The sequence below is a fragment of the Rousettus aegyptiacus genome, unplaced genomic scaffold (genome assembly GCF_014176215.1).
Source record: "Rousettus aegyptiacus isolate mRouAeg1 unplaced genomic scaffold, mRouAeg1.p scaffold_m13_p_1, whole genome shotgun sequence".
In the NCBI taxonomy this organism is placed as follows: Eukaryota; Metazoa; Chordata; class Mammalia; order Chiroptera; family Pteropodidae; genus Rousettus; species Rousettus aegyptiacus.
In genome coordinates, this window is record NW_023416284.1 from 76,437,926 (window position 1) to 76,463,704 (window position 25,779).

At 37.9% G+C, this 25,779-nt stretch overlaps 1 protein-coding gene across 1 annotated transcript in view; it reads left to right on the forward strand.

Moving 5' to 3' along the window:
- The window catches only part of LOC107515471 (androgen dependent TFPI regulating protein), a 66,478-nt gene that overhangs the window by 3,423 nt on the left and 37,276 nt on the right, over positions 1 to 25,779 (forward strand). Inside the window, exons 2-3 of the mRNA XM_016154328.2 lie at positions 14,958 to 15,092; positions 17,317 to 17,418. Of these exons, the coding sequence (XP_016009814.2) occupies positions 14,958 to 15,092; positions 17,317 to 17,418 (237 nt within the window). The remainder of the gene's footprint in view (positions 1 to 14,957; positions 15,093 to 17,316; positions 17,419 to 25,779) is intronic.

A 25,779-nucleotide genomic window follows, 5' to 3' on the forward strand; every position in this document is an offset into this window, starting at 1 on the left:
TTATCTTTGAGTAGAGGTTGTACAGAGGGGAGAATGATTTAGTAAGACATGGGTCTCCTCACCGAGTACCCTGATTGGTGGGTCATGGATCCAGGCAGAGGTCACCCACCCGCTTCATTGCTCAAGTATCTCCTTGTGCAGGCTGCATACTCCAGCTTCTCTGTTAGAGGGGAATCCCTGTGGAGCCACTTCTTCCCTGATGTAGCTGCCCAGGTGAGTGCCCTCAGCACTGGGACAGTCCTGGAGATAGAGTTTGCAGGCTCAAGCAGAGAGAGCAGTGAGTGAGAAGTCCCCAAAGCTGATTGTGGTAACAAGGCAATGCTGTGGACATCCTCAGGGTGCTCATGTTGGCTCAGGCTTCCAGTGCCTGGGTCTTCCACAAACGTTGTTTCCCCTCCTCATCACAGAGACCTCATTACATAGATCCTTAGGGGTGGTAGAGCAGGACCAGGGAAGAGAGATCCTTGAGGATGTTCCATTGGTCCAAACTCCAAGGAAGACCATGAAAAGTGAGCTCACAATACAGGACACACTTCAGTACTTGGGACCAACATTTAATTTTCATAATCTAGTTAATGCATTAATCTGTGTAACTCATAAACTCAACAGAATCAAAAAATAGTATTAACAATTTTACAAAAATACTTAAAACCACTGTTTTGAGCTCTCAGATAGCTTTAAAGGATTAGGGCTAATAGAAGGGAATAATCACCTCCAGAGCCCAATGAAATAGCTATAATTTATTGACCAATCATGACAGCATTTTGGTAGGTTCTTTACATATAGCATAGAGATTAGTAATTGTAGGCTTAGCTTCTGGAGCCAAATGGTCTGCGTGTGAATGCTGGCTCTGCCATTCGCTTGCTGTTGGACCTTGAGTAAGTTACCTAATTTCTCTATGCCTTGATTTCCTCATATATAGTGGATAGAGTGGTGTGACACCCAGATCCCCGTACCTCCGCAGCACTGAGCTATTCATTGTCCAGTTCCTGGGAGAAGTGCTGGCTTCTGATGACACAGCGGAGCTCCTGTCCTAGAACTGGGATCAGCAGAAGAGAACTGCCTAGACTAAGGCTTATGACGCTCCCTGATATTGCTGTATCCAATGGTTAATTGACTTCGGAGTACAAAGACCAGGCTCCAGGACAGCTCTAAAGGGCCCACTCAGCTCCAGGGGTCCTTCAGAGAACAGCTGATTCCATGCAGCTGCATTGTCTTTTAGTTTTTTCTGCTGCCAAGTCCTGTTCCCTTCTTCCTTCCCTCCCTCTCACAAATTGTCTAAGAGCACCTTCAATGAACACTCACAGGAAGGTCTCAGAATCTCAGATTCTGTTTCCCAAGGAATCTGACCTACATAATGTAAAATAGTAAACATACAAAAAAGCTTCTTCCTTCTCTTCCTCCCCCTCTTTCTTTGTCTTCCTAAAAAAAAAAATCACACATACACATTAACATGAAGCCTGCCCTGGCCTGTATTATGTCTAATATAATTTCTGACATCCAACAAGCATACTGTGAATGTTGGTTACACAAATAAATGAACAGAACATGGTTGTAATTGGCAAGAGCCACTTTCTAGGGTCCCCGTCCTGCCTGTAAGAATCTACCCTATAGCCATCCTACTGCTACACTGACACTGGCAGTCACCAGTTATATATTCTAGCCAAGCATTCTTACAATGTTCTTTCTAACCTGTCTCTCAATATTCTTGGTTTGTTCCTTTTTTTTTTTCTCTCTCACCATTCCAGCTTGTGGTATTTTTGTCATTGGTTTTCCTATGATATTTTTCTAATTCTTTTATCCTACTTTCTTACCTAAGTTAAAAACATTATGAATGATGATTGAAATAGTATATACATATAATACAGGTATAATTGGCAAAGTCTTCCTCTACCTACCCCAAATGCCACCACCCTCACCACCACTAATATAAAATACTCATCATAATCAGTCCCTATTTGCTCTTTTATTATGAAATAGTCTCACAGTGCAAGTATTGCATCATTTCTAAGGCAAGAGCTAAGAAAACCCTGTCCTGTCCAAGTCAGGCACAAAGTGCTGAGCTGGACACTGGATTACTTGAGTCATCTAATAAGAGTTATAATGTTTTGCTCAGGAAACTTGTGGAATCTCCCTTTCTGGAATTATTTTTTGAATAGAAAAAAAATCTCATATCCTGAGATAGTTTAAAATGGTTCTGGCTTACAGGCAAATAAATAAACTCGATGACTTAGACTAAGTTTCTGTGATTTCAAGATTTTTGTAGATTGCGTGACGACACAAGAATTTAAAAACCAAATATCCTTTAGCTATGGTTTCTTAAATTGCATTTGTTATAAAAATGTAAATTCAGCTCTTCCAGGTGGTAATTTTGTTAGCTGGCAACAAAAATGAAAGACATCTAACAAAGTTAGACCAGCAGCATTTCAGAAAAGGGCACAAAGAGCAAACAGAATTAGGAAAGAACTGGTAGAAAAGATAAATCAGAGAGCAACAACTCTGAAGCAAGCCTTGATCAAGAAGATAGCATTAGCTCTGCTTTCCTAGGCAGACAAAATAGTTGAGAAATGTAAATGGCAGTAATTTTGTTGTAAGATTCTTAAAAGAAGGCCATTTATCTTAGTTAAATGCTGTTGTGTTGGTTTACTTGGACTATGATGATAAAATACCAAAGACTGGATGGCTTAAACAACAGAAATTTATTTCTCACGGCTCTAGAGGCTAAAAGTCTAAGATCGAAGTGCTGGCAGGGTTGGCTTATCCTGAGGCTTCACTCCTTGGCTTTTAGATGGCCGTTTTCTCTCCATGACTTCACATGGTCTTCCTTCTGTATATGTCTGTGTCCTGATCTCCTCTTCTTATAAAGATATCAGTCATATTGGATTAGAGTTCACCCTACTGACTCCATTTTAACTTGATACTTCTTTGTAAAGACCCTATCTCTACATACAGTCACATTCTGAGGTACTAGGGGTTATAACTTCAATATATGAATTTTCAGGTGGGGGGACACAATTCACCTTATAACAACTACCATTTTCTCCCTTCACTGTTATTTCTATGCATATTTTATAAACATTTAATTGTGTTGTCCTCAGAGAAAGAGCAGGCCATCATCCCATTTGGTGAACTAACCCCAACCTGTCCTTTAGGTCCTGCAGGAAGCTGCTTCACTGAGTGAGCTCATGGCACCTCCTCTTCTTGCCCTTCAGCTCTGCTGTCTGGCTCTTCTATGCCCTAATTTTTGTCTATTTATTTCTCCTGGCTACACCCTAGCACCTCCCTCCTGAGCTCCTATGTGGGAGCTCCATAAATATTCCTTATTGATACAGATGATGACATGTCAAAGCAGATTAAGTTAATGGGAACAAGGCTGTCACAACACACACACACACACACACACACACACACACATTGGCATCTTTACAATGTGGCATATACCTATGAAATAATGTGTGAGCTAAAGGTGGAGGGGGAGAAGTAACTCGCAAGTTTGTGGTGTAGAACAAATTTTTATTGAGGAGGGAAAACCCATGGAAGCTCAGAGTAATGTGTTCATTTACCCAATTCAATTTCCATATTCTGTGACTGGGAAAGGCAAGAGAGAATCAGGATAAGCTTGATTCATGATAACTCTAGGAGGCTTTCACTAGGGAAGGTGGTCACATGGACTTCACATGCTGGGTGTAGGCAGCCTCTCCCCAAAGAGGGAAAACCTGGCAGACACCAAGTGCTTAGTAGATAATTAATTGCTCTGTTGATAGAATAGTGCAAGCCTCCTCATCCAGGCTCAGGTCTCATGCCTGCATTTCCTAACTAAAGCAGCTGCCTGCCCTGGCTTGAACAGCTGGAAGTGAAACCAGGATGAGGTTAGAACTCCTGGGGAGGAGGAAAGAGGAGAGGAGGAGACTTTTAATATCTATTTGCAAAAGACTGCACTCCAAATTCTACAGCCGGAGGGGCCAAACGTTGAAAGTTCATGACAAGTATTAGGGTGGCAACATCTTCATAACATTTAAAACTGGTGCCCACCCCTCCCTGGAATGCTTCTTCTGGTTTAAAGCTTTCTCCTTCGAGGACCGAGTTTCTTGTACATTCCTAGTTTTTTACCATCTGATTATTCTTTGGTACTTTGCTACCCACTTACCCCTTCCTGTCCCTTAGATGAGGGAATTTCCTCAGCATTCACTTCTAACTTCTCTCCTCTTCCCTCTCTCTTTTCCTCTCTCTAGCGACCACCAGGAGGGTTCAACTCCCTGAATCTCTGCAGCCCTACTTCTCCTGTAAAAGCCAAGTCTGAATTTCCAAATGAAAGTTCCTCTAGACGAGTGGTTTTCAACATTAGCTGCCCTGATTAGAATTACTGGGATAATTTTTTTTTTTACTTCTGTTGCCTTGGCCACACCCTTAGACCCATTAAATTAGAATCTCTGTGTAAGTGGAAATCACGCATTGGTATTTTTAAAAGTCATTTTTAATTCTCTTACCTGGAGATAATTGTCTTTCTCCTGACTTCCCACAGTGCTGTATCTGAACTGTTTTCAGAAAACTGATGCTTTTTTTTTTTTTTTTAAGTCTGGGTCAAGAACCAGATCCTACATTTCAAATTCTGACCTTGACATATACCAACTGTGAGACTTTAGATAGATTTGTTCATCTTTCTGTGTCTTAGTTTTCTTATTCTATAAAATGGGTTGGAAGCAGGTATTGGACTTACCTCATAATGTTGTTATGATAAATTAAAAGCCTAGATCAGTAGATAGCACATAACAGGAATTCAATAAAAAGTCATATACCTTTCAGTAGTAAGTTGAATTAAGTGATAAACATGTCTTACCCAGTGGTTCTAGAATTTAAACACATATAAGGATCACCTGAAGAGTTTGTTTCAAAAAACAAATTTCTGGGCCCCATTCCCAAAGATTCTGATTCCATAGCCTATGGTGGGGCTAAGATATGGCATTTCTAACAAATTTTGGGGTGATGTCAGTGCTGCTGGTTTGAAGACCTAGCTGAAAGATTATTCCTGGCATAATCTAATTCCATATTCTCTCTCGTCCATACCTTCAGCCCAAGGAATGACAGGAGGCTGACTAACTAGAGCTTTCCCAAAGTTCAGACCTCAGAAGTTGTTGCCCAATTGAACAAGCTCTTTAGTTTCAAGAACTTGCCTGACTCATATTCTCAGAGCAGAGTCATGTCCCTTTTGCACCAATGCAGAGAGCTTTTAAGGAATAAGATGGATTTTGATGCAAGCATAATTCTAAACCAACCTCAACTCTATGTTGTTGTGACCCATGAGGCCTTAAATTAGAAGCCATGGGTTTACACAAAACATTAAGAGTGGCCGAAGTTTGCTTTTAAGTGATCTTACCTCCTTAAAAAAGACTGTGCTTCAGCCAATTACTAATGAAATTGAATCAGTAATCAAAAGAAATCCCAACAAACAAAAGTCTTGGACCAAACGTCTATACAGGTGAATTTTACCAAACATTCAAAGAAAAAAAATAACACCTATCTTTCTCAAGCTATTCCAAAAAGACATAAGGATGGAAGGCTCCCAACCTCATTTTATGAGGCCACTGTTACCCTGATTCCAAAGACAAAGACATTACAATAAAATTATAGGCCGATATCCCTGATGAACATAGACACAAAAATCTTCAACAAAATATCAGCAAACCAAATTCAGCAAGACATTAAAAAGATCATACACCATAATCAAGTGGGATTTATCCCTGGGATGCAAGGTTGGTTTGATAGCCACAAATCAATTAAAGTGATACAGCACATAAACAAAATAAGGGACAAAAATTATGTGATCATATCAATAAACACAGAAAAAGCATTTGATAAAAACCAGCATCCATTTATGATAAAAACTCTCAACAGAATGGGAATAGAAGGACCATACCTCAACATAATTAAGGCCATGTATGACAAACTCACAGTCATCATACTCAACAATGAAAAGATAAACGTGTTTCCCTTAAGATCAGGAATAAGACAAAGGATGTCTGCTTTCACCACTTTTATTTCACATATTAATGAAAGTCCTAGCCATAGCAATCAGATAAGAAAAAGAAATAAAAGACATCCAAATTGGAGAGGAAGAAGTAAAACTGTCATTATTCACCAATGACTTCATACTATATAGAGAGAATCTTAAAGACTCCACCAAAAAACTATTAGAACTGACAAATGAATTCAGTTAAGTAACAGCGTACAAAATTAATATTCAGAATTCAGTTTCATTTATATACACCAATAATGAATTATCAGATAGAGGAATTAAGAAAACAATTCTATTTATAATAACATGGAAAAAATACCTAGGAATAAATTTAACCAAAGAGGTACAAGACTTGTACTCAGAAAATTATAAGATATTGAAGAAAAAAAACTGAAGAAGATACAAATAAATAAAAGCATATACTGTGTTCATGGATAGGAAGAATTAACATCATTAAAATGTTCATATTTCCCAAAGTAATTTATAGAGTCAATGCAATCCCTATCAAAATACCAACAGCATTTTTCATAGAACTCAAATAATCTTAAAATTTATATAGAATTATAAAAGATTCTGAATAGCCACAGTAATCTTTAGAAAGAACGGTAAAGTTGGTGGCATCACAATACCTGATATCAAACAACAACAACACTACAGTAATCAAAATAGCATGGTAGTGGCATAAAAACAGACATATAGATCAATGGAACAGAATAAAGAGCTCAGAAATAAATTGATGCTTATACGGTCAATCTATGACAAAAAAGGCAAGCATATAAAATGTGATAAAGACAGGCTATCCATTAAATGGTGTTGGGAAAACTTAACAGATACATGCAACAAAAAAAGAAAGAAAGAAAGAAAGAAAGAAAGAAAGAAAGAAAGAAAGAAAGAAAGAAAGAAAGAAAGAAAGAAACTGGAAACTAGACCACCTTTTTACACCATATACGAGAATAACTCAAAATGGATTAATGACTTCGATATAACATCCAAAACTATAAAATTCCTTGAAGAAAACACAGGCAGTAAACTCTTTGACATTGCTTTTAGTAATATTTTTTCTGACATGTTGCCTCAGGCAAAGAAGACAGAAAAAATAAACAAATGAGACTATATTATACTGAAAAGTTTTCACATAGCAAAGGAAACCATCAACAAAACTGAAAGACAACCTACTGAATAGGAGAAGGTATTCGCCAATGACATATCCAAAAGGAGTTAATACCCAAAATTTATAAAGAATTTACACAACTTAACATCAAAAAACTAACAATCCAATTAAAGAATGGGCAGAGGCCCTGAATAGACATTTCTCCAAAGAAGACACACAGATGGCTAATAGACATATGAAAAGATGCTCAATGACACTTATAATTAGAGAAATGCAAATTAAAATCACAACGAGCTATTACCTCACACCTGTCAGAATGGCCAGCATCAATAGATCGACAAACAACAAGCAACAAATGAGAGTCTGGAAAAAAGAGAACTCTTGTGAACCGTTGGTGGGATTGTGAATTGGCGCAGCCACTATGAAAAACAGTTTGGAGATTCATCAGGAAATCAATTCCAGCAATTCAACTTCTGGGTATTTATCCAAAGAAAATCAAAACACTAATTTGAGAAGATTTATGCACCCTATGTTTACTGAAGTGCTATTTGTAATAGCCAAGATATGGAAGCAACCTAAGTGTCCATCAATAGACAAGTGGATAAAGAAGAAGTGGTAGGAAGATGGTAGAGTAGGTAAATGCTGTGTTTGCCTCCTCTTACGATCACATCAGCATTACAACTAAACTATAGAACAATCATCATAGAGAATCACATGAAATCTAGCTGAACAGAAGTACTACAATTAAAGATATACAGAAGAAGCCACCTTGAGACTGGTATAAGGGGCAGACATGCAGAACAGTTTGGTCACACCCCCCGTGTGTTGTGGTTAAAACTTGAGAGTGATATCTTGCCTTCAGAAATTCTCCCTGAGGAGTGAGAGATTCCAGCCCCACACCAGGTTCCCCAACCTGGGGTTCCAGTGCTGAGGAGAGAAGTGTGAAAACCAGCAAAGATGGTGGATGAGTGAGAGGGAGTGAGACAGAGGGCTAAGGGAATCTCAGGGGTTTCTCGTAAAGGGCACATGCACAGACTTATTGCTGACAGAAGTGCTTGCTCTGAGCACCAGGGCTGGGGCAGCAGCTCTAAAAATACTAAAGACATATGGGGAAAAAATGAATTGTCCGGCTTCAGGGAGAGGGCTCTAGGGGCAGCTTTCAACCAAGCAGAAGTGTTGGCAGAATCCATTGTTTCTTTATTGAGCTCTCCCCACTCCTGGAGTCCAGATGAAGGCAGGCACCATCTAAATCTCCATTAACCTGGCCAACACAGTTTGCCTTGCTCTGATGATTCCCTGAGACCACGCCCCACCTAAGTGGTAGGCCTACTCAAGCCACTTCCAGTTATTTTTTTCATATAAATGGCCTATCTTGGCTCATTCTGTGGACTTTCCAAAAATCTCTCAGAGGTTTGCAAAACACACACAAGAAAGAATCTGCCCTCTGCATGCCCTGTACTTCTTGCTGAGCAGCCCCAAGCCTGGCACTAGTGGTAGCCAGACTTGGTTCGTGGCTTGGCCTCTTGAAGTACCTCAAGCTCAGTGCAGGTAGCAGCCATCTGCTGGCCAGAAGGAACTGACATGAAATATTCAAAGTGGTGAAAAGAAAGAACCTGTAACTGAGATTACTCTACCCAGCAAAGCTATCATTTAGAGTCAAAGGACAGATCAAAAGCTTCCCAGACAAGAAAAAGCTGAAAGAGTTCATCAACATTAACCAGTATTACGAGAAATGTTAGCAGGAATTCTTTAAGAAGAAGGGGAAAAAAAGATTAAAAATATGAATAATAAATGGCAATAACAACATATCTATCAATTACTTTAAATATAAATGGATTAAATGCTCCAATCAAAAGATACGGTGGCTTAATAGATAAGAAAACAAGACTTTTACATATGTTGCCTACAAGAGACTCACTTCGGATTGAAAGGCACACAGAGACTGAAAGTAAAGGAATAGAAAAAGATATTTCGTGAAAATAGAAACAAACAAACAAAAAGCTGGGGTAGTAATACTTATACCAGACCAAATAGACTTTAAAACAAAGACTCTACTAATAGAGAAAGAAGACCCAGTAATCCCATTTCTGGATATTTATCTGAAGAAACCCAAAACTCTACTTCAAAGGGATATGTGAATCCATATGTTCATTGAAGCATTATTTACAATAGTCAAGATATGGAGGCAACCTGGGTGTCAATCAATGGTTTAATAGATAAATAATAGGTAGTACATATGTATAATAGAATAAAAAAGAATAAAATCTTTCCATTTGCACCAACATAGGTGGACCTAGAGGGTATTATGCTGAGTGGAATAGTCAGAGAAAGACACATGATTTTATTTACATGTGGAATCTAAATAACAAAATATGTACATATTTTGTTTGGTGTTTTACAACCAAACAAAATAGAAACGAGCTGATAGATATAGAGAACATTTTGATGGTTGCCATATGGGAGGGGGTTTGAAGATATATGAAAAAAGGGAAGTATTAAGAAGTACAAATTGGTAGTTACAAAATAGTCATGGAAATGTAAAGTACAGCATGAGGAATATAGGCAATAATATTGTAATAACTATTTATGGTGTCAGATGGTACTAGATTCACCAGAATGATCATTTTGTAAATTATATAAATGTCTAATCTCTATGTTGCACACTTGAAAATAATATAATATTATCTCTAGACTATAATTGAAAAATAAAAAAAATATTTAAAAAAGTAGTACATATATACAATGAAATATTAGCCATAAAAAAGGATAAGGATGGAATCTTACCATTTGCAACGATGTGTATGAGTCTGGAAGGTACTATGCTAAGTAAAATAAGTCAAACACAGAAAGACAAATACCATATGATCCCATTTATATGTGGACTCTAAAGAACAAAACGAATGAACAAAACGGAAGCAGACTCATAGATGCAGGGAGCATGCTGATGGTTGCCAAACGGGATGGGGTTTGGGGGACCAGGTGAAAAAGGTGATGAAATTAAGAAGTAAAGATTGGTAGTTATGAAATAGTAATGGAGATATAAAATAAAGCACAGGGAATATAGTCAATAATATGGTAATAACTATGTATAGTGCTGGGTGGATACTAGACTATTCAGGGGGATCACTTTGTAAATTATATAAATGGCTAACTACTATGCTGTACAGCTGAAATAATATAAAACAATCTTTAATGTCAACTATAATTGAAAAGAAATTTTTAAAGGGGAGGAAAGGGAAGGGGAATAAAGGGTTCAAATTTCCAGGTATAAAACAAATAAGTCATGGGGATATAATGTACAGCATAGGGAATATAGTCAATAATATCGTGATAGCAGTGTAGTGTCAGATGATTGCCGAACTTTATCATGGTGATCACTTCTCTAGGTATGTGAATGTTGAATAACTATAGTGTATACCTGAAACTAATATAATATTATATGTTACTACATTTTAATAAAATTTTTTTAAAAGCCCTGCTTCTCTTTATTTTATTTATTTATTTTATAAATTAAGTTTATTAAGGTAACATTGGTTAATACAATTATATAATTTTCAGGTGTGCATTATAATTTGACATCTATATTCTATTGTGTGATTACTACCCAAAGGCCAGTTTCCTTCAGCTACCACATATTTGATCCCCTTTACCCACTTCACCCTCCTCCTACCCTCTATATTTGACCCCCTTTACCCTGTCTACCTCTTCCCTCCTCCCCCACCCCCTACCCTCTGGTAACCACTAGTGCATTGTCCATGTCCCTGAGTCTCTATTTGTCATGTTCATTTGTTGCTTTTAGGTTTATATCCCACATATAAGTGATATCATGTAATTTTCTACTTTTTCAGTCTGGTTTATTTTGCTTAACATGATTATCTCGAGGTCGATCCATGTTGTTGCAAATGACAGTATTTCATCTCTTCTTATGGTTGAGTAATATTCCACTGTATATATGTGCCATAGCTTCTTTAGCCAAGCATCTATCATAGGACACTTTGGTTGCTTCCATGTCCTGGCCATTGTGAATAATGCTGCTATGACCATTGGTGTGCAAATATCTTTTTGGATATGGGTTTTCAAGTCTTTGGGGTAAATACCCAATAGTGGGATTGCTGGATCAGATGGTAGTTTCAATTCTTAGTTTTTTGTGGAACCTCCATACTGTTTTCCATAGTGGCTGTACCAATTTGCAGTCCCACCAGCAGTGTATGAGGGTTCCTTTTTCTCTGCATCCTCTCCAACACTTGTTATGACTTTTCCTGTTGATAATAGCTATTCTAACACATGTGAGATGGTATCTAATTGTGGTTTTGATTCGCATTTCCCTAGTAGTTAGTGATGCTGAACATCTTTTCATATGTTTGTAGGCCATTTCTATGTCCTCTAGGGAGAAGTGTCTGTTCAGGTCCTCTGCCCATTTTTTGATTGGATCATTTGGATTTTTGTTGTTATTAAGTCGTATGAGTTCTTTGTATATTTTGGATATTAGCCCCTTATCAGAGGCGTTGATGCGAATATATTTTCCCATTGAGATGGTTGTCTCTTTACCTTGTTGAAGATTTCTTTTGCTGAGCAGAAGCTTTTTAGTTTGATGCAGTCCCATTCACTTATTTTTGCTTTTACTTCCCTAGTAGTGTTCTTGTGGAGTCTTTGGGGTTTTCTATATAGAGAATCATGTCATCCACAAATAGTGACAGTTTGACTTCTTTGTTTCCTATTTGGATGCCTTTTATATCTTTTTCTTGCCTGATTGCACTAGCTAGGACCTCCAATGTTATCTTGAATAGCAGTAGCGATAGTGGACAGCCTTGCCTTGTTCCTGATCTTAGAGGGAAAGTTTTTAGTTTTTCACCATTAAGTATAATGTTGGCTGAAGGTCTGTCATACATGGCCTTTGTTATGTTAAGGTACTTTCCTTCTATACCAATTTTGTCAAGTGTTTTGATCATAAATGGATGCTGTATGTTGTCTAAAGCTTTTTCTGCATCTATTGATATGATCATATGATTATTATTTTTTTATTTGTTTATGTGGTGTATCACATTAATTGATTTGCTTATGTTGAACCATCCCTGTGCCCCTGGGATGAAGCCCACTTGATTGTGGTGTATAATCTTTTTAATATGTTGCTGCATTCGGTTCGCTAGTATCTTATTTAGGATTTTTGTATCTGTGTTCATGACATATATTGGTCTGTAGTTTTCTCTTTTGTGTGTTATCTTTACCAGGTTTTGGTATCAGGGTGATATTGGCCTCATAAAATGAGTTGGGAAGTATTGCCTCCTCTTGCATTTTTTTGGGAAGAGTTTGAGGAGAATAGGTATTAAATCTTCTTTGAATGTTTGGTAGAATTCACTGGTGAAGCCCTCTGGTCCTGGACTTTTACTTTTTGGTAGATTTTTGATGCTCGTTTCAATTTCCATACTGCTGATCAGTCTATTTAGATTTTCAAGATCTTCTTAATTCAGTCTAGGAAGATTATATTTTTCTAAGTACTGGTCCATTTCTTCTAGGTTATTAAATTTGGTGTTATACACTTTTTCATAGTATTCTTGTATGATCCTTTGTATTTCTGCAATATCAGTCATAATTTCCTCTCTTTCATCCCTCATGTTGTTTATTTGTGTCCTTTCTCTTTTTTCTTTAGTGAATCTAGCCAGAAGTTTGTCAATTTTATGAGCCTTCTCAAGGAACCAAATCTTTGTTGTATTTATTTTTTTCTATTGTTGTTTTGTTTTCAATTTCATTTATTTCTGCTCTAATTTTGATTATTATTTTTTTCTTCTGCTGATTTTAGGCCTCATTTGTTCTTCCTTTTCTAGTTTTTTAAGATGAAGCATTAGGTTATTTATTCATGTTTTTGGGGATAGGCCTGTAATAATATGAACTTTCCTCTTATGACCGCTTTTGCCGTGTCTCAAAAGTTTTAATATGTAGCACTATCATTATCATTTGTATCTATGAATCTCTTGATCTTTCTAGTTTTTTCCTCTCTGACCCAGTTATTCTTCAGTAGAATGTTATTTAATCTCCATGTATTTGTGATTCTTCCTGATTTCTTTCTGCAGTTGGTCTCTAGTTTCAAGGCATTATGATCAGAGAATATGGTTGGTATGATTTCAACCCCTTTATATTTGTCGAGACTATTTCTGTGTCCCAGAATGTGGTCAATTCCTGAGAATGGTCCATGTGCACTAGAGAAGAATGTATAAGCAATTGTTTTGAAATGGAAGACTCTGTATGTGTCAATTTTGTCCAGTTGGTCTAATGTGTCATTTAAGGATGTAATTTCTTTACTGATTTTCTGTTTGGATGATCTATCCATATCTGACAATGGGGTATTTAGGTCCCCTACTATGATAATGTTTGGGTCTATTTCTTCCTTTAGTTCTGTTAGTAATTGCTTTACATATTTTGGGGCTCCCTGATTGGGTGCATAGATTTTAGCAAGTGTTACGTCTTCTTGGTGCATGATTCCCTTTATCATTATGAAGTGTTTCTCAGTATCTTTCTTTATCTTTTTTTTATTTTGAAGTCTATTTTGTCCGATTAGTACTGCGACTCCTGCTTTTCTCTGAATGCCCTTTCACTTTAGTCTATATTTGTCTTTGGAACTGAGATGTGTCTCCTAGAGGCAGCATATGGTTGGGTTTTGTTTTTTGATCCATTGTGCAACTCTGTGCCTTTTTATTGGTGAGTTCAGTCTATTTACATTTAGGGTAATTATTGAAATATGAGGTCTTCTTATAGCTATTTATTTTTGCTTTCTGGTAGCTCGGTGTTTCCATTGCTTCCTTGTGTTTCTTTTTTCTTTATTTTGATTGGCTTTTGTGGGTTTTTCCTCTGATTCTTCTTGTTTTATGTTGTATACTTCAGTTCTGGCTCTATGGTGTATGGTTACCATTACAAATATAAAAAAATATAGTTATATATATGCAGTCATCCATTTTATTCTGTGTATGCCTTATCTCCTTTCCCCATTGCTAATTTAGATCTTTGAATCCTCCCCTTTTCAAACATTGTTATCTCAGTTTGTTTCGATGTATGCTAAACGTTCATTACTATCTTGCTATAGCAATTCTCTTCTTATTATTTAAGCTTATAATGCCCTGTTCTCAGTAAGGATTGCCCTGCTTCTCTTTTAAGTAACCTCAAGAACCTCACAGTATTTAGTGCTGCAACAGAGCTCATGACTCGCTGTATCTCTGTGGATTTAAATCACTTCCCCAGTCAGATTTTCTCTGTAAGTCCTTCAGGCAATCCCTATTTAATGAAGAACACTTAAGGAAGAACACTGGCTTCTCCTTCAGATAAACAAGACACCATTCTATGCCTCTCCCCTAGGAGAGCATAGAGCTCCTTCACAATGATCTGGACCCTCATTCTTGCTTCTTTAATTACATTGCATCAGGTATTTGTCTTAATTTTACTTCCTAGGAAGAGGTGAGAACATGTCCACCACTGTGTCTGGCTCACTGCCCTTGTGCTGTTTATTTGTTTTTTTCTCATCTCTGTGTAGCCAAGGTATCTAGCTCATTATATTCTCCTTTTAAGCTGACACTTTATTTTGTTTCCATTTTAGCTTGAGTCCATTACACTAAATACTGTACACATTATTATCCCCTAAACAACTTTACTCAATCAGTTTTAGTGAGCAAGGTCAGGGCCCAGTGAGCTGGAAAACCAGCCCTCGAATTGGCTTTCAACCAAAACAGCCAACAGCCCCCTCCTTCTCAAATCAACACTGCTCCCAGAGAGATGGAGCTTTACATCAGTGGGGAACGTATTAATTAAAGCAAATGAAAATGCCCTCATTTGTTGTAATGAATTTAGTTCTTGCAGACCATTTTCTATGGGGTCGCCTGCCTAGAAGATGTGCTGAGAAGAATTAAAGGGAAAAAAGACATTAAGTTCATAACTGCCTTCAGAGACCTGCTTTTCACCTCATTGGGTTTTCCTGTATCCACAGTAAGTTACAAAGATGTTTATGCAATATAATACACATGTACATACAAACAAACATGTCTCCTGGGTGACAAGGCTGTGTAGGAGTCCATTATTATAAACCAGAGCAACTGCATTTGGATAAATGCCTTGTCTGAGGATTGTACCACATTGCCCAGCGTCTTCAGGAAGTAGGGCATATTACTGATAGATTTATCATTTGCTTTTGTGTTTTTGTGAATGTTTGATACAAGATCCTTATTGTTATGTAATAGGGAAGTTTGAAGAACTTTTTAAAATCAAAATACAACCAAGATAATCTTGATTCCATCAGGAGGATGAGAATGGAAGGTGCTAGGAAGGGAGATGACTAACTTTCCCTTTTATACATCTTGCTTGACTTGCTACAATAAGCATGTTACTTCTGCAAGTGGAATTTTCCTCCACCTCCCTTAAAGGTATAAGACCCTTCAAAGTTGGTGCATGGAAAAGACAATTGAGGAGAGACAGACGATCTGTCTGAAATTCCTGGTGTGGGGCACACAGTGGGTGCCACATTCATTTTGTCGAATGGACATTGAGAAGAAGCAAGACATCTGCAAAGGAGAGTAAGCCTGTTTGCTGACACTGTCCACATTTCTATAACATTGCTTATGATTTCATTCATTGCCTAGATGGAAACAAACAGATCAAGTGTGCCGGCTGCCCAGCAGGGCCTATAATTAAAAATGACTACCTCTTTCCACCTGTCATTGTCTTGCTTCCTATATTATTGAGACTTCAAACTTAAGTGCAAAACGAAACTCTCCAAACTCTAATGAGTTCTCAGATAATACAGCAAGAATTAGCATACCAGTTTCACTTTGCAGGACACTTCCTCCTCCACCCACATACATCTAAAGGCCAACAAAACGTATTCATTTTTTTAAGGCTTAGAATTTGAGCCTTTGGAATTTAAGATTAAAAGATTAATATATGTTTTTCATCTCTATACTGACTTTGATATAGAACAGTGGTCCCCAACATTTTAGGCACCAGGGACCAGTTCTAGAGAAGACAATTTTTCCATGGAGCAGAGTGGGAGTTCTGGGTGATTTAAGCTCATTACATTTATTGCGCACTTTATTTTTATTATTATTACATTGTAATATATAATGAAATAATTATATAACTTACCATAATGCAGAATCAAATGCCACCAGATGCAGCTGTACAATTCAAGCACATCAACTCACTTGCTACTATAAAGCCTGCCACCAGATGCAGCTTAATTGACTTTTGCCACTCACTGATAGGGTTTTGATATGTCTGCAAGCAATTGATTTATTATGATCTCTGTGCAGTCAAACCTCTCTGTTAACGTTAATCTGTTGATGCAATATAATACACATGCACACACAAACGAGCTGCTTCCCAGCACTAGCATCACCACCTCAGCTTCACCTCAGATCATCTGACATTAGATTTTCACAAGGAGCGTGCAGCTTAGATCCCTTACATGCACAGTTCACAAATGGTTTTGTGCTCCTATGAGAATCTAATGCCAGATGATCTGGGGCGGCGGGGGGGTGGGGGGGGGCGGGGAGCTGAGGCAGTGATGCCAGTGCTGGGAAGTGGCTGCAAATACAAATGAAGCTTCTCTCACCCGCTCACCGCTCACCTCCTACTGTATGGCCCTGTTTCTAACAGGCCGCAGGCCACACCATTACAGGTCCACAGCCCGGGGGTTGGGGACTTCTAGACAGAAACTAAACAGATAGCCAAGGAGTAAAAGAGGATGAAGAACAACCCAAAGCTCTGAGCAGTGAAGTCTAACTCTCAGTTAACTAACTTGTGAATGATCCTGGGAGTTTGTCACTTCTTTCCCAGTTTTCCTGCTTTCCCTTGTTATGCCTATGTAGAGGGTAGGCAAGGAAAGTGTAAGATTCAAGGTACTCCATGTAGCTGCTCTCAGCATTCTTGCTGAAAGTTTAAAGAAGAGAGAAGTCATTGGTTAAAATTAAATGACTTAATGGTCTGCAAATCCTGTTTGTCTACACCCTTTCTGCCTGCCACGTTGACAAATATTTGATCCCTAACTCTCCAGAGAGTAGATATTGCAATTCTACAGTAATTTTTTTCCTTATTTTACATTGTTATAATATCTTTAAAACTGGTTTCTATTTTTATTTTTCTATGTTTCCTTGGTTATCTTAGAAAACTCTGATTGAAAACAAACCTAATGCTATTTTTGTGTTTTATTTTCCAGATAATATTTCTGTTATTCTGGAGCCTCTTTCTCTACGATCGAGAAGTTGTTTACCCGAAGAACCTAGATTATATCATTCCAGTATGGTTAAATCATGCAATGGTGAGTGAGGGGGAAAAAATTAGTGAATATAGAAAGGCAATAGCCTAGAACTCCACAGTGCCCTATTTATGTTTCTAAACTTCTCACCCTCCAACATCCTGTTCATTCCTCCCTCCCCATCCTGTCACTATTTATTTAAAGAGTTCATTGAGGATATGAAATAAACAAAAACTGGTACTGTAATTGCAGTCACTGATAGCAGAGTGGATGTCCAAGCAAGACACTGCCAAGTTGCTTATGAAGTCATTGAAAATACATGCATCCATAAAGGCAGGCAGCTTTTGGTGGCTGCAGCCCTGAAAGAGAAGTGACTTCAGCAAATAACATATAATGAACATTCTGGTCTAGGAATGGAATCAAGTAAACTTAAAATAAAAGTCCACCCCAGCATTAAAGAATATATCAGAGCTCAGCAGCAGCTTCTTTGCTAACACTTTACAGGGACTATTCATTGCAAATGGAATTATTACTTACATGTTTCTATTAATACATTCTCGTTTGTTTTTTTATTCATGCATTTATTTTTAAAGGGCTGAATAGTAAACAGAACCTGTTCTGAGATATTCAGGCTGCTAGTATCTGAATACTAGTAAAGGTAACCTGGACAAGCAGAGCTGGAACAAGGCTGTCCAGGTCTTAGATGAAGGAGGGGCTTGAGTCACTGGCACTATGTACATGAAGTAATCATTCAACATCCTAGCTTTGCTGCTCCATACCGACAAATATGTTTCCACATTAATAGAGTCAGGAGTTCAGAAAGAGGTTCCAGTCTGTGAAGCCAATGACATTTAAAAACCAGGGGGAATCACGAGGGAGTAGTATTATCAAGTCTCCTCAAAATTACAGACCTTCTTCTACCTACAACCCTTCCATTGTTCTTAAAACTCCCATGATCACCAACATGGAAAAGCAGCTCAGTCCACTGACTCTGCCGCTCCACATGCCTGGTCCTTATTAAAAAGGTACTTTCATTTCATATATGTGCTTGGTGAGATACTGATTACTGACTAAGATATCCAATTTCTAATCTAATTTAGAATTCAGGACCAAAAACTATATATTAGATAAGTCTCATCTCTCAGGGACCCCCTCCTACCACCTTCATTTTGTCTGACCACCTCCTTCTGGGAAGGTCTGACCACTTTTTCAATTCCCATTAACAATCTGTGACACCTATGTAGGGAACATTCCTGCTTTTTTTTTTTAATGATACTTTACACTGTACTAAGTATGTTCCTCAAATATGACCTCATTTAATTCACACAACCTTCTTGAGATAACAACTATAACCCAGATTTTACAAATTAGAAAAAGAAAAGCTCAGAGAGGTTAAGCGATTTACCAGGGGCTACAGAGCAGATAAGTGGGACAGCTAGGTTTTAAACCCAAGGCTAATTCACTCTTCCTTGTCTTTTGCTACAGTAAGTGCAGAACTTGTGGTATGATCCTGTTTCACAATTAATTCACCAATCAATCAAAGGAATGTCACTTTGCTTGATTAACATAGCAAAGTGAGAATTCTCACTTAAAAAAAAATCTAGAATCCCCATCTGTATGCTAATAAATCAAAACTTAAGTCAAAGAAAATGAAGTGATTTGAGACAACTGACAGAGCTAGATGTTGATAAACTAAAAAAGACAGAATCTTGAAAGTGTCTTTAATTTGGGGCCAAACACATATATCAAAAACCCTTTCAAGTCTTTGGGAGCTCATCTAGTTTTCCTGCAATAATTATAAGCTTCCTAGCTCTTCGGGGTTTCATTTTCCACATGGAAGTAAGGTTGGATTTCTTCAAAATAGTTGTGATGGTGATGGCCAGTATTTGTGACCTTTCTAAACAGCCATATAGATTTTTAGTCATTTTGAAAGCAGGTAGTGGAACAGTGTACATCCAAGAGCAAAACAGATACTGTACAACAGAAATCCTAAAATATTTGTGCCTTCACAACCCAGGGGTTTCTGATTGCTCCTAGTCTTTTGCTCAGTCAAGTAGCCTGAATCTCTTAGGAGGGGCTAGGGTGAAGGGAGGTAAGACAATAGTGACAAAGAGGAAATATGAAGTGGCAACTTGCCTTCAGTCAGACACAGATTCTGATTCTGATTCTGTTCACTTAAATGGAAAAATACCCAAGAGAACCATTTCTAGGGGGAAAAGTTGGCATCAGCAAAACCTAATGTGGTCATCCCCAAACTTCCATGTTTCCTTTTGGTGTCTGCTCCAAATTCAGTGTCTTCGTGAATGCATCTCATCCTTTATTCTGGATATTTTCTGTCCTCACTCGTAAATCTTCCTGCTAACTTCTCAAATTCTAGTATGAACAAATGTAGAAATGGCTGTTACCGGGCAAATTTTTAAACACTTTCTACATTTTAATGGTTTCCTTCCATGACAGCCCAAAGGAGTGAATACCCAGAAATCACCACTGTGGCAGCCAGAGTGGTGATGGGCAGTCATCACTAGACTTTTGATACTAGTTACCTACACATGGAGCTGGCCCTACTCTTAAAGGGAATCACTTCCTGTACTGCTCCTTTTTCTCTTCCACTACATCAGAATTATTACTATACATAGCCAGTGTCACACTTTCCTGAAAAGTTCTCTTATTTCACAACAGTCCTTATGTTTGCTATTTTAGTCTTGGTTCTATGAATAATATTTATCAAATTAAGAAATACCACTCTCCCCTTTGACATGGTGTGGTTCTAAAACCTCTATAATTTATCAAGTTTTTGGAATCTTCCCAGCGCAAGCCTGCTAGCTCACCGGAGACTTGTTATTGCAATAGGACCATTCAAAGCTGACTATCATCTCTAATGGAAGTTTTTCTACCCTTGTTTTGGATTCAAACCAAATAGTAACATCAGTGAAATGTTTGCATCAACCATGGACAGGCTGCCATTCACTGGTGCCCTAACAACTCCCATTTGAGCCCTGCTGCCTCACTTAAAGTAGATCAACTTGATCATTTTGCTAAGCATTTCTCAAGTTTTCATGAAAAAAGGAAAAGAATAGCAAAGTATTCCTCCAGGTTTTGCCAGGAAAACGCTAACCCCTCTGTTCTTATCTGAATGACTACTAAAGATAGAACCAGAGCAGACAGATTTAAACAGCATGAAGAGGAAACTGAAGAAACTATCAGATGCTAACCTGAAGGGAGCAGGGGAACGTATTTCTCAGGAAATTATCCTAAATTGTTCAGGTTGCCCTAAAAGAGGGGTGAAATAGATCAGAGAACCCCCTCAGAGCTCTCCACATTTGAAAATAGCACACTATTATCAAGAATGTATGTGCAAGCACTTTGTAAACTATCACAAAGTATATAAATATGTTATTATCATGTAACGTTATCAATCCATGATCACAGTTTTGGAACTGAAAAGACTCTATTGACATAAACAGAGGTTTACAATCTGCTCTTCAGAGTCAGGCCTTACTTCAGCTCTTTAAATTGGAGCAAGTACCAAATACACTTATTTAATGTGCTGTCACTTACTCATTTGAAAAAATAATTATTAAGTACATACTATGCGTGTAGCACCATGGTCAATATTTGACAAGGCTTTTGACTTCTAGCTCCCTAAATCTGGTCGAGCCTAGTATATACATACAACGTTGAAGCAATAAAATAACAGCTACTATTAATACGAGACATTGACATAGGTGGTGTTATGCAGCAGTATGCGATTACTGCCAAATGAACAACATGGCCAGAGGGGCTTCATGCCTCTTATGTTCTGTCCTGGCTGTGACCAACATGTGAGTCATGACCGAACAACCTGGAAGGCCTTTGAGCCCTTTCCAGGGTTTAGTAGGCAGTCAAATTATCAAGGGAATGAAACTCTAAACCTTCCAGTTCCTTTCTCATTCATAGCATGCAAGATGTTTTCCATCATTAAATTCATACCCGGTATCAGATTTTTTGTCTCTCATCCATAGGCTTGGTGTGAAATTGTTGATCTGCTAAGGAGAGGTAGGTGAGTTCTGATGAGTGAAGGTCAACTGCAGACATGTCAGCATCAAATAACCGCTTTTTGTCCACCAACATTACACAGCACCCCAACCTTTCCTCTGAGCAGAGGAGACCCACAGTTCAGATAGCTCCAGATAGCTCAGTGGGTTTCAGCCTTTAGGGAATAGACCACTTTGTGAATCTATGGAAATCTGTGTACTGTTTTAGAAGGTTTGTGTGACGCTCATGAAATGCAAGCAAGTACAAAGACCCTGAGAGAAAATAGGGGCATATTTAAAAAAGATCAAAAAGGCCAGTGTGGCTGGTTCAGACTGAATAAAGAGGAGAATGATAGGACTACAGCCAGGGTTTGGATTATGTCTCACATGATTTATATGGAGTTGGAATTTTATTCTGAGTGTGATGGGGAAGGCCATCTTTTCAGGAAGGCCTTACCTGCTGAGGGAATACTTTCAAAGTTTAAACTATATAAACTATATAAAGGCTAAGGGATGGGCATTTTTGTCCCTTCCCAAGACACTACATGTAATATATATATATATATATATATATATATATATATATATATATATATATATATAAATAAAATAATGCTTAAAGATATATATATTCATCTTTCTTCAGCAGCAGCTATCATCTATCTATCATCTATCTCCTCTTTCTACATTGAATTTTACTTGCTCACATTTTACAAGCATTATATTCACTGTTATATAGAAAATTAACTCTAAGAGTGGGCACAGTGGAGGTGTGGGGGAGGGGAAGAGTGAAGACAAGTTAGGAGGTGTTTGCAAAGTACCGCAGGAGATGATGAAGGCTTTCACTAGAGGTGTGACAGTGGAGTTGATGGGCTTGTGTTCAGTATAGATCTTGTACAAAGAGCCATCAGGATTCACTGAATTGTGGTAACAAATAAGAGATAAAATTTTTATCCTAAGACAGAGGGAAGGAGTATGGATAGAGACGCTAGGGGAGGTAAAAAAAAATGTGGAGGAGGAAATTGTTTCTGAGATATCTATTAGAGAGCAAAGTCTAAATGCAGAATAGAGAGTTGGACATATGAACCTAGAGGAGATTTCTCAGTTTGTAACATAAATTTGGTTGTCTTCATTATAAAGATTGTTTTTAAAGGAAAATATGATCACCTAGGAAGTAAGAAAGGTTAGAGAATATTCCCCAGGACTAAACCTGAGATAGGGGCCCCCAACCCCTGAGCTGTGAACTGGTACTGGTCTGTGGACTGTTAGGAACCAGGCCACACAGCAGGAGGTGAAAGAGCAAAGCTTCATCTGTATTTGCAGCTGCTCCCCAGCGCTAGCATCATTGCCTCAGCTCCACCTCAGATCATCAGGCATTAGATTCTCATAGGAGCACCAGTCTATGGCACCAGAAGGGTTGGGAATTGATGCTTAGAACATTCCAACTTTCAGTGCTTGTGGGGAAAAGCAGGAAAATTCAACAAAAGAGATTGAGAAGGGGGTGCCAATGAGTTAAGAGGACACTCAGTGCAGTTTAGTCTCCTGGAAGTCAAGTATAAAAATCTTTCAAGAAAGAGGAAGTATTTTATGTCAAAACTTGCTGAGAAGTCAAGTAAGATGACATCATAAGATGACTTGAGTTAAAATTTCCATTGAATTGGGCAATATTGAATTTTCTGGTATGAGAGCAGTTCGATTGAGTGGTGGGGAGAGGTAGAGCCTTGATAATGCTGTATATATTGGTCTCCTGTTGCTGCTGTAACAAATTAGCACAACCTGAATGATTTAAAATGACACAAAATTTATTATCTTATAGTTTTGGAGGTCAAAAGTTCAAAATGTGTCCTATGAGATAAAATCAAGGTATCAGCAGAGCTGCATTCCTTCTGGAGGCTCTAGAGGACAATTCGTTTCCTTGCTTTTGCTATCTATGGTCTGCTTATATTCCTCTATTCATGGCTACTTCTCCCTTCAAATCTGTTGTACCATTAAAGTCTAAGATTATCTCTGGAAATTTTCTGCTCTAGACCAGGTTCACATTAGAAAGAGAAAATATGACTGTCACCAATGACCAGAAAATGGTATTGGTAAAAAACTTGTCATGTGACTCTAGGGAGGGTAGAGATATATTAGTTAAGCCAATGAATTGATGTTTCAGTGGGTAGCACTGGAAAAATCTTTTTTTCAGAGCAATGTTCTAAAGTTTCTGGGCAAGAAAAAAATGGAATCATTTACCACGCCCTGATATTTACTTGGATGTTTTTTCAGATATAATCACTACAGTGTTATTTATGGGTTGTCCTCTTGGTTAAAACATTTTGTAGTCATCCCTTTATTCATTCCATTCACTTCTTACTCTAAGGTTGGTTAGAGTGTCCAGTGGCATTCACCTAAGGAACACAGAGAAATTAAATGAATGCTTAAAGCTCAGCAGTAAAATTAGAAGCTTAATTGCCATTATGAAGCAGAATTAGCTGTGTGAGGACAATAAAGCCATCCTGCCCCTCAGGAAATCTAAAGGTAAACAGGAGATTCTGACAGTGAACTACCAAAGGATTACCATCCACTTAAGCTTTTATATAACTAAAACCAAGCGTTCATGCTGCCTCTTCATGCAGAAACCAAAATGGCAAAAGTATATCTCTTTTTTTTCCCTTTTTATTGCAGTTTAGAGAATTTTCAATGTGTGCTGTGGAGTAGCTTGCCTTTACAATTCCATTATCCACTGATTCTCCATCAACAGGCTGCTTTTTATTTATTTTTCTTTCTTTTTTTTCTCTTTTTTTTTTGTGTGACATCACCACATTGATCAGTTCATGGGTTGCTTTTCGAATAGAAGAATACTAGTAGAAAATAATTCCAATTTCAAAATGAAGGTCAAATGTTTTTAATGATAAATATATATATATATATCTGTCTTCTAAGAAGTTACTAGGAATTTAAATAGTTGAAATTGTTTTGTGCCCTTGAGGGTTTACTAGTAAGTCTCCTCCCCTCCTCCTGTGTGATATAATTAATCCTGACTTCCATGGCAACCATACTACCAACAGGAAGAATGACTTTATGCTGAAGAATAACCACGATGGGAAAACTTAGAAGATCCTAAATCCTTCTGAACTACTAAGAGAAATAAATCACATCTCAGTGGGTAGGAAAGAGCTAAAGTTCCATGATCTCAGAAGAGAAGTGAAAATGCCCAGGAGCTGCCCAGTGGGTGAGTGGGTGGGTGGGAGAAACTTCTCTGTCAGATTTGAATGGCTAACCCCTTCCCGATTAGAGAGTCAGCAAGAAGAGGAGCCCTCATCATCCTTCTAGTTGCTTCATGACCCCACGGGCAGGCACTCTGACAGCTGTAGAGTCCTGTCCTTGCCTTGAACAGGCTTTCGGCCAACCCCCACATCTCTTTCCCTGGTCTCTTCATCTTCTCTGCCTACAGAGCAGTCACTTGTACTTAATTGGGAATTCAAGTAAGTCCAAGTCTTCTATCCTCCTTTCATATCTAGGTCCTTGGGTTACCAGCCAGTATCATATTTCTGAAGGTTATCATCTAGTCTTCTTGATGGTGACTCCTCCTGCCCACATATTATTCACATGGATTCCTAGATCTCAGATGCTTTATGTTTGGCATTTTGAATTCTCGGCCCTGTCCTTCACTCCCCTCTTCCAATCCAATCAGCACATTGATTTACATATAGGCATTTACTTTGCCAACTTTTTCCAACCTATTACCAGCTTTGCTTACCAGCTTCATCTTCTTTCTATCCCTTTTATGTATTTGCTAGATCATCCATTTTCCCTAAAATTTTACATTAGAGCAAAGCTAAAGAGAAGTAAGGACATGGAGACAAAGAAGAGCTCAAGTGTGTTGAGCAATACGAGATAGAAGTGATGGTCAGAGTCTGTGGGAGTGGGAGTGAAAGGTATGCTAAAAGTGGGGATGCTATTTTTATGCTCAGTGGTTCTACCTGTAGTTTTTTTAACAGTGGACTGGCAACTAAAAGTGCCCTAGATGCCACTAAAGAGCATCTCCACTGACAAAAGCTATAGGCATGTTTGGTTCACACTCCATCTATCTATTAAAAGAATCAGCTGTGTAATTATGAATATTTAAAACAGAATGAAAACATGATGTTAGACAGTAGTCCTATAATCAGGACAAGATGGCCTGACCATTGCTTGAAAATGTTGTTTTTGCTGTTGTCCTAAGAACATGTGATCATAACAAACAATAATGTGGTAATATTTCTTCTTTTTACTTGTTTTATGTTTGACAATAAATATTCTTTTGTAGTGATGATTGGCAGAGATTCTAAAACACTTAACCTGTCAAATAGTATTTAATAAAAGTCTTTTGTCTCCAATCAGCTCAGGGAGTTTAGTTTAAGGCTTATATGTGGTAATATTTTAATAT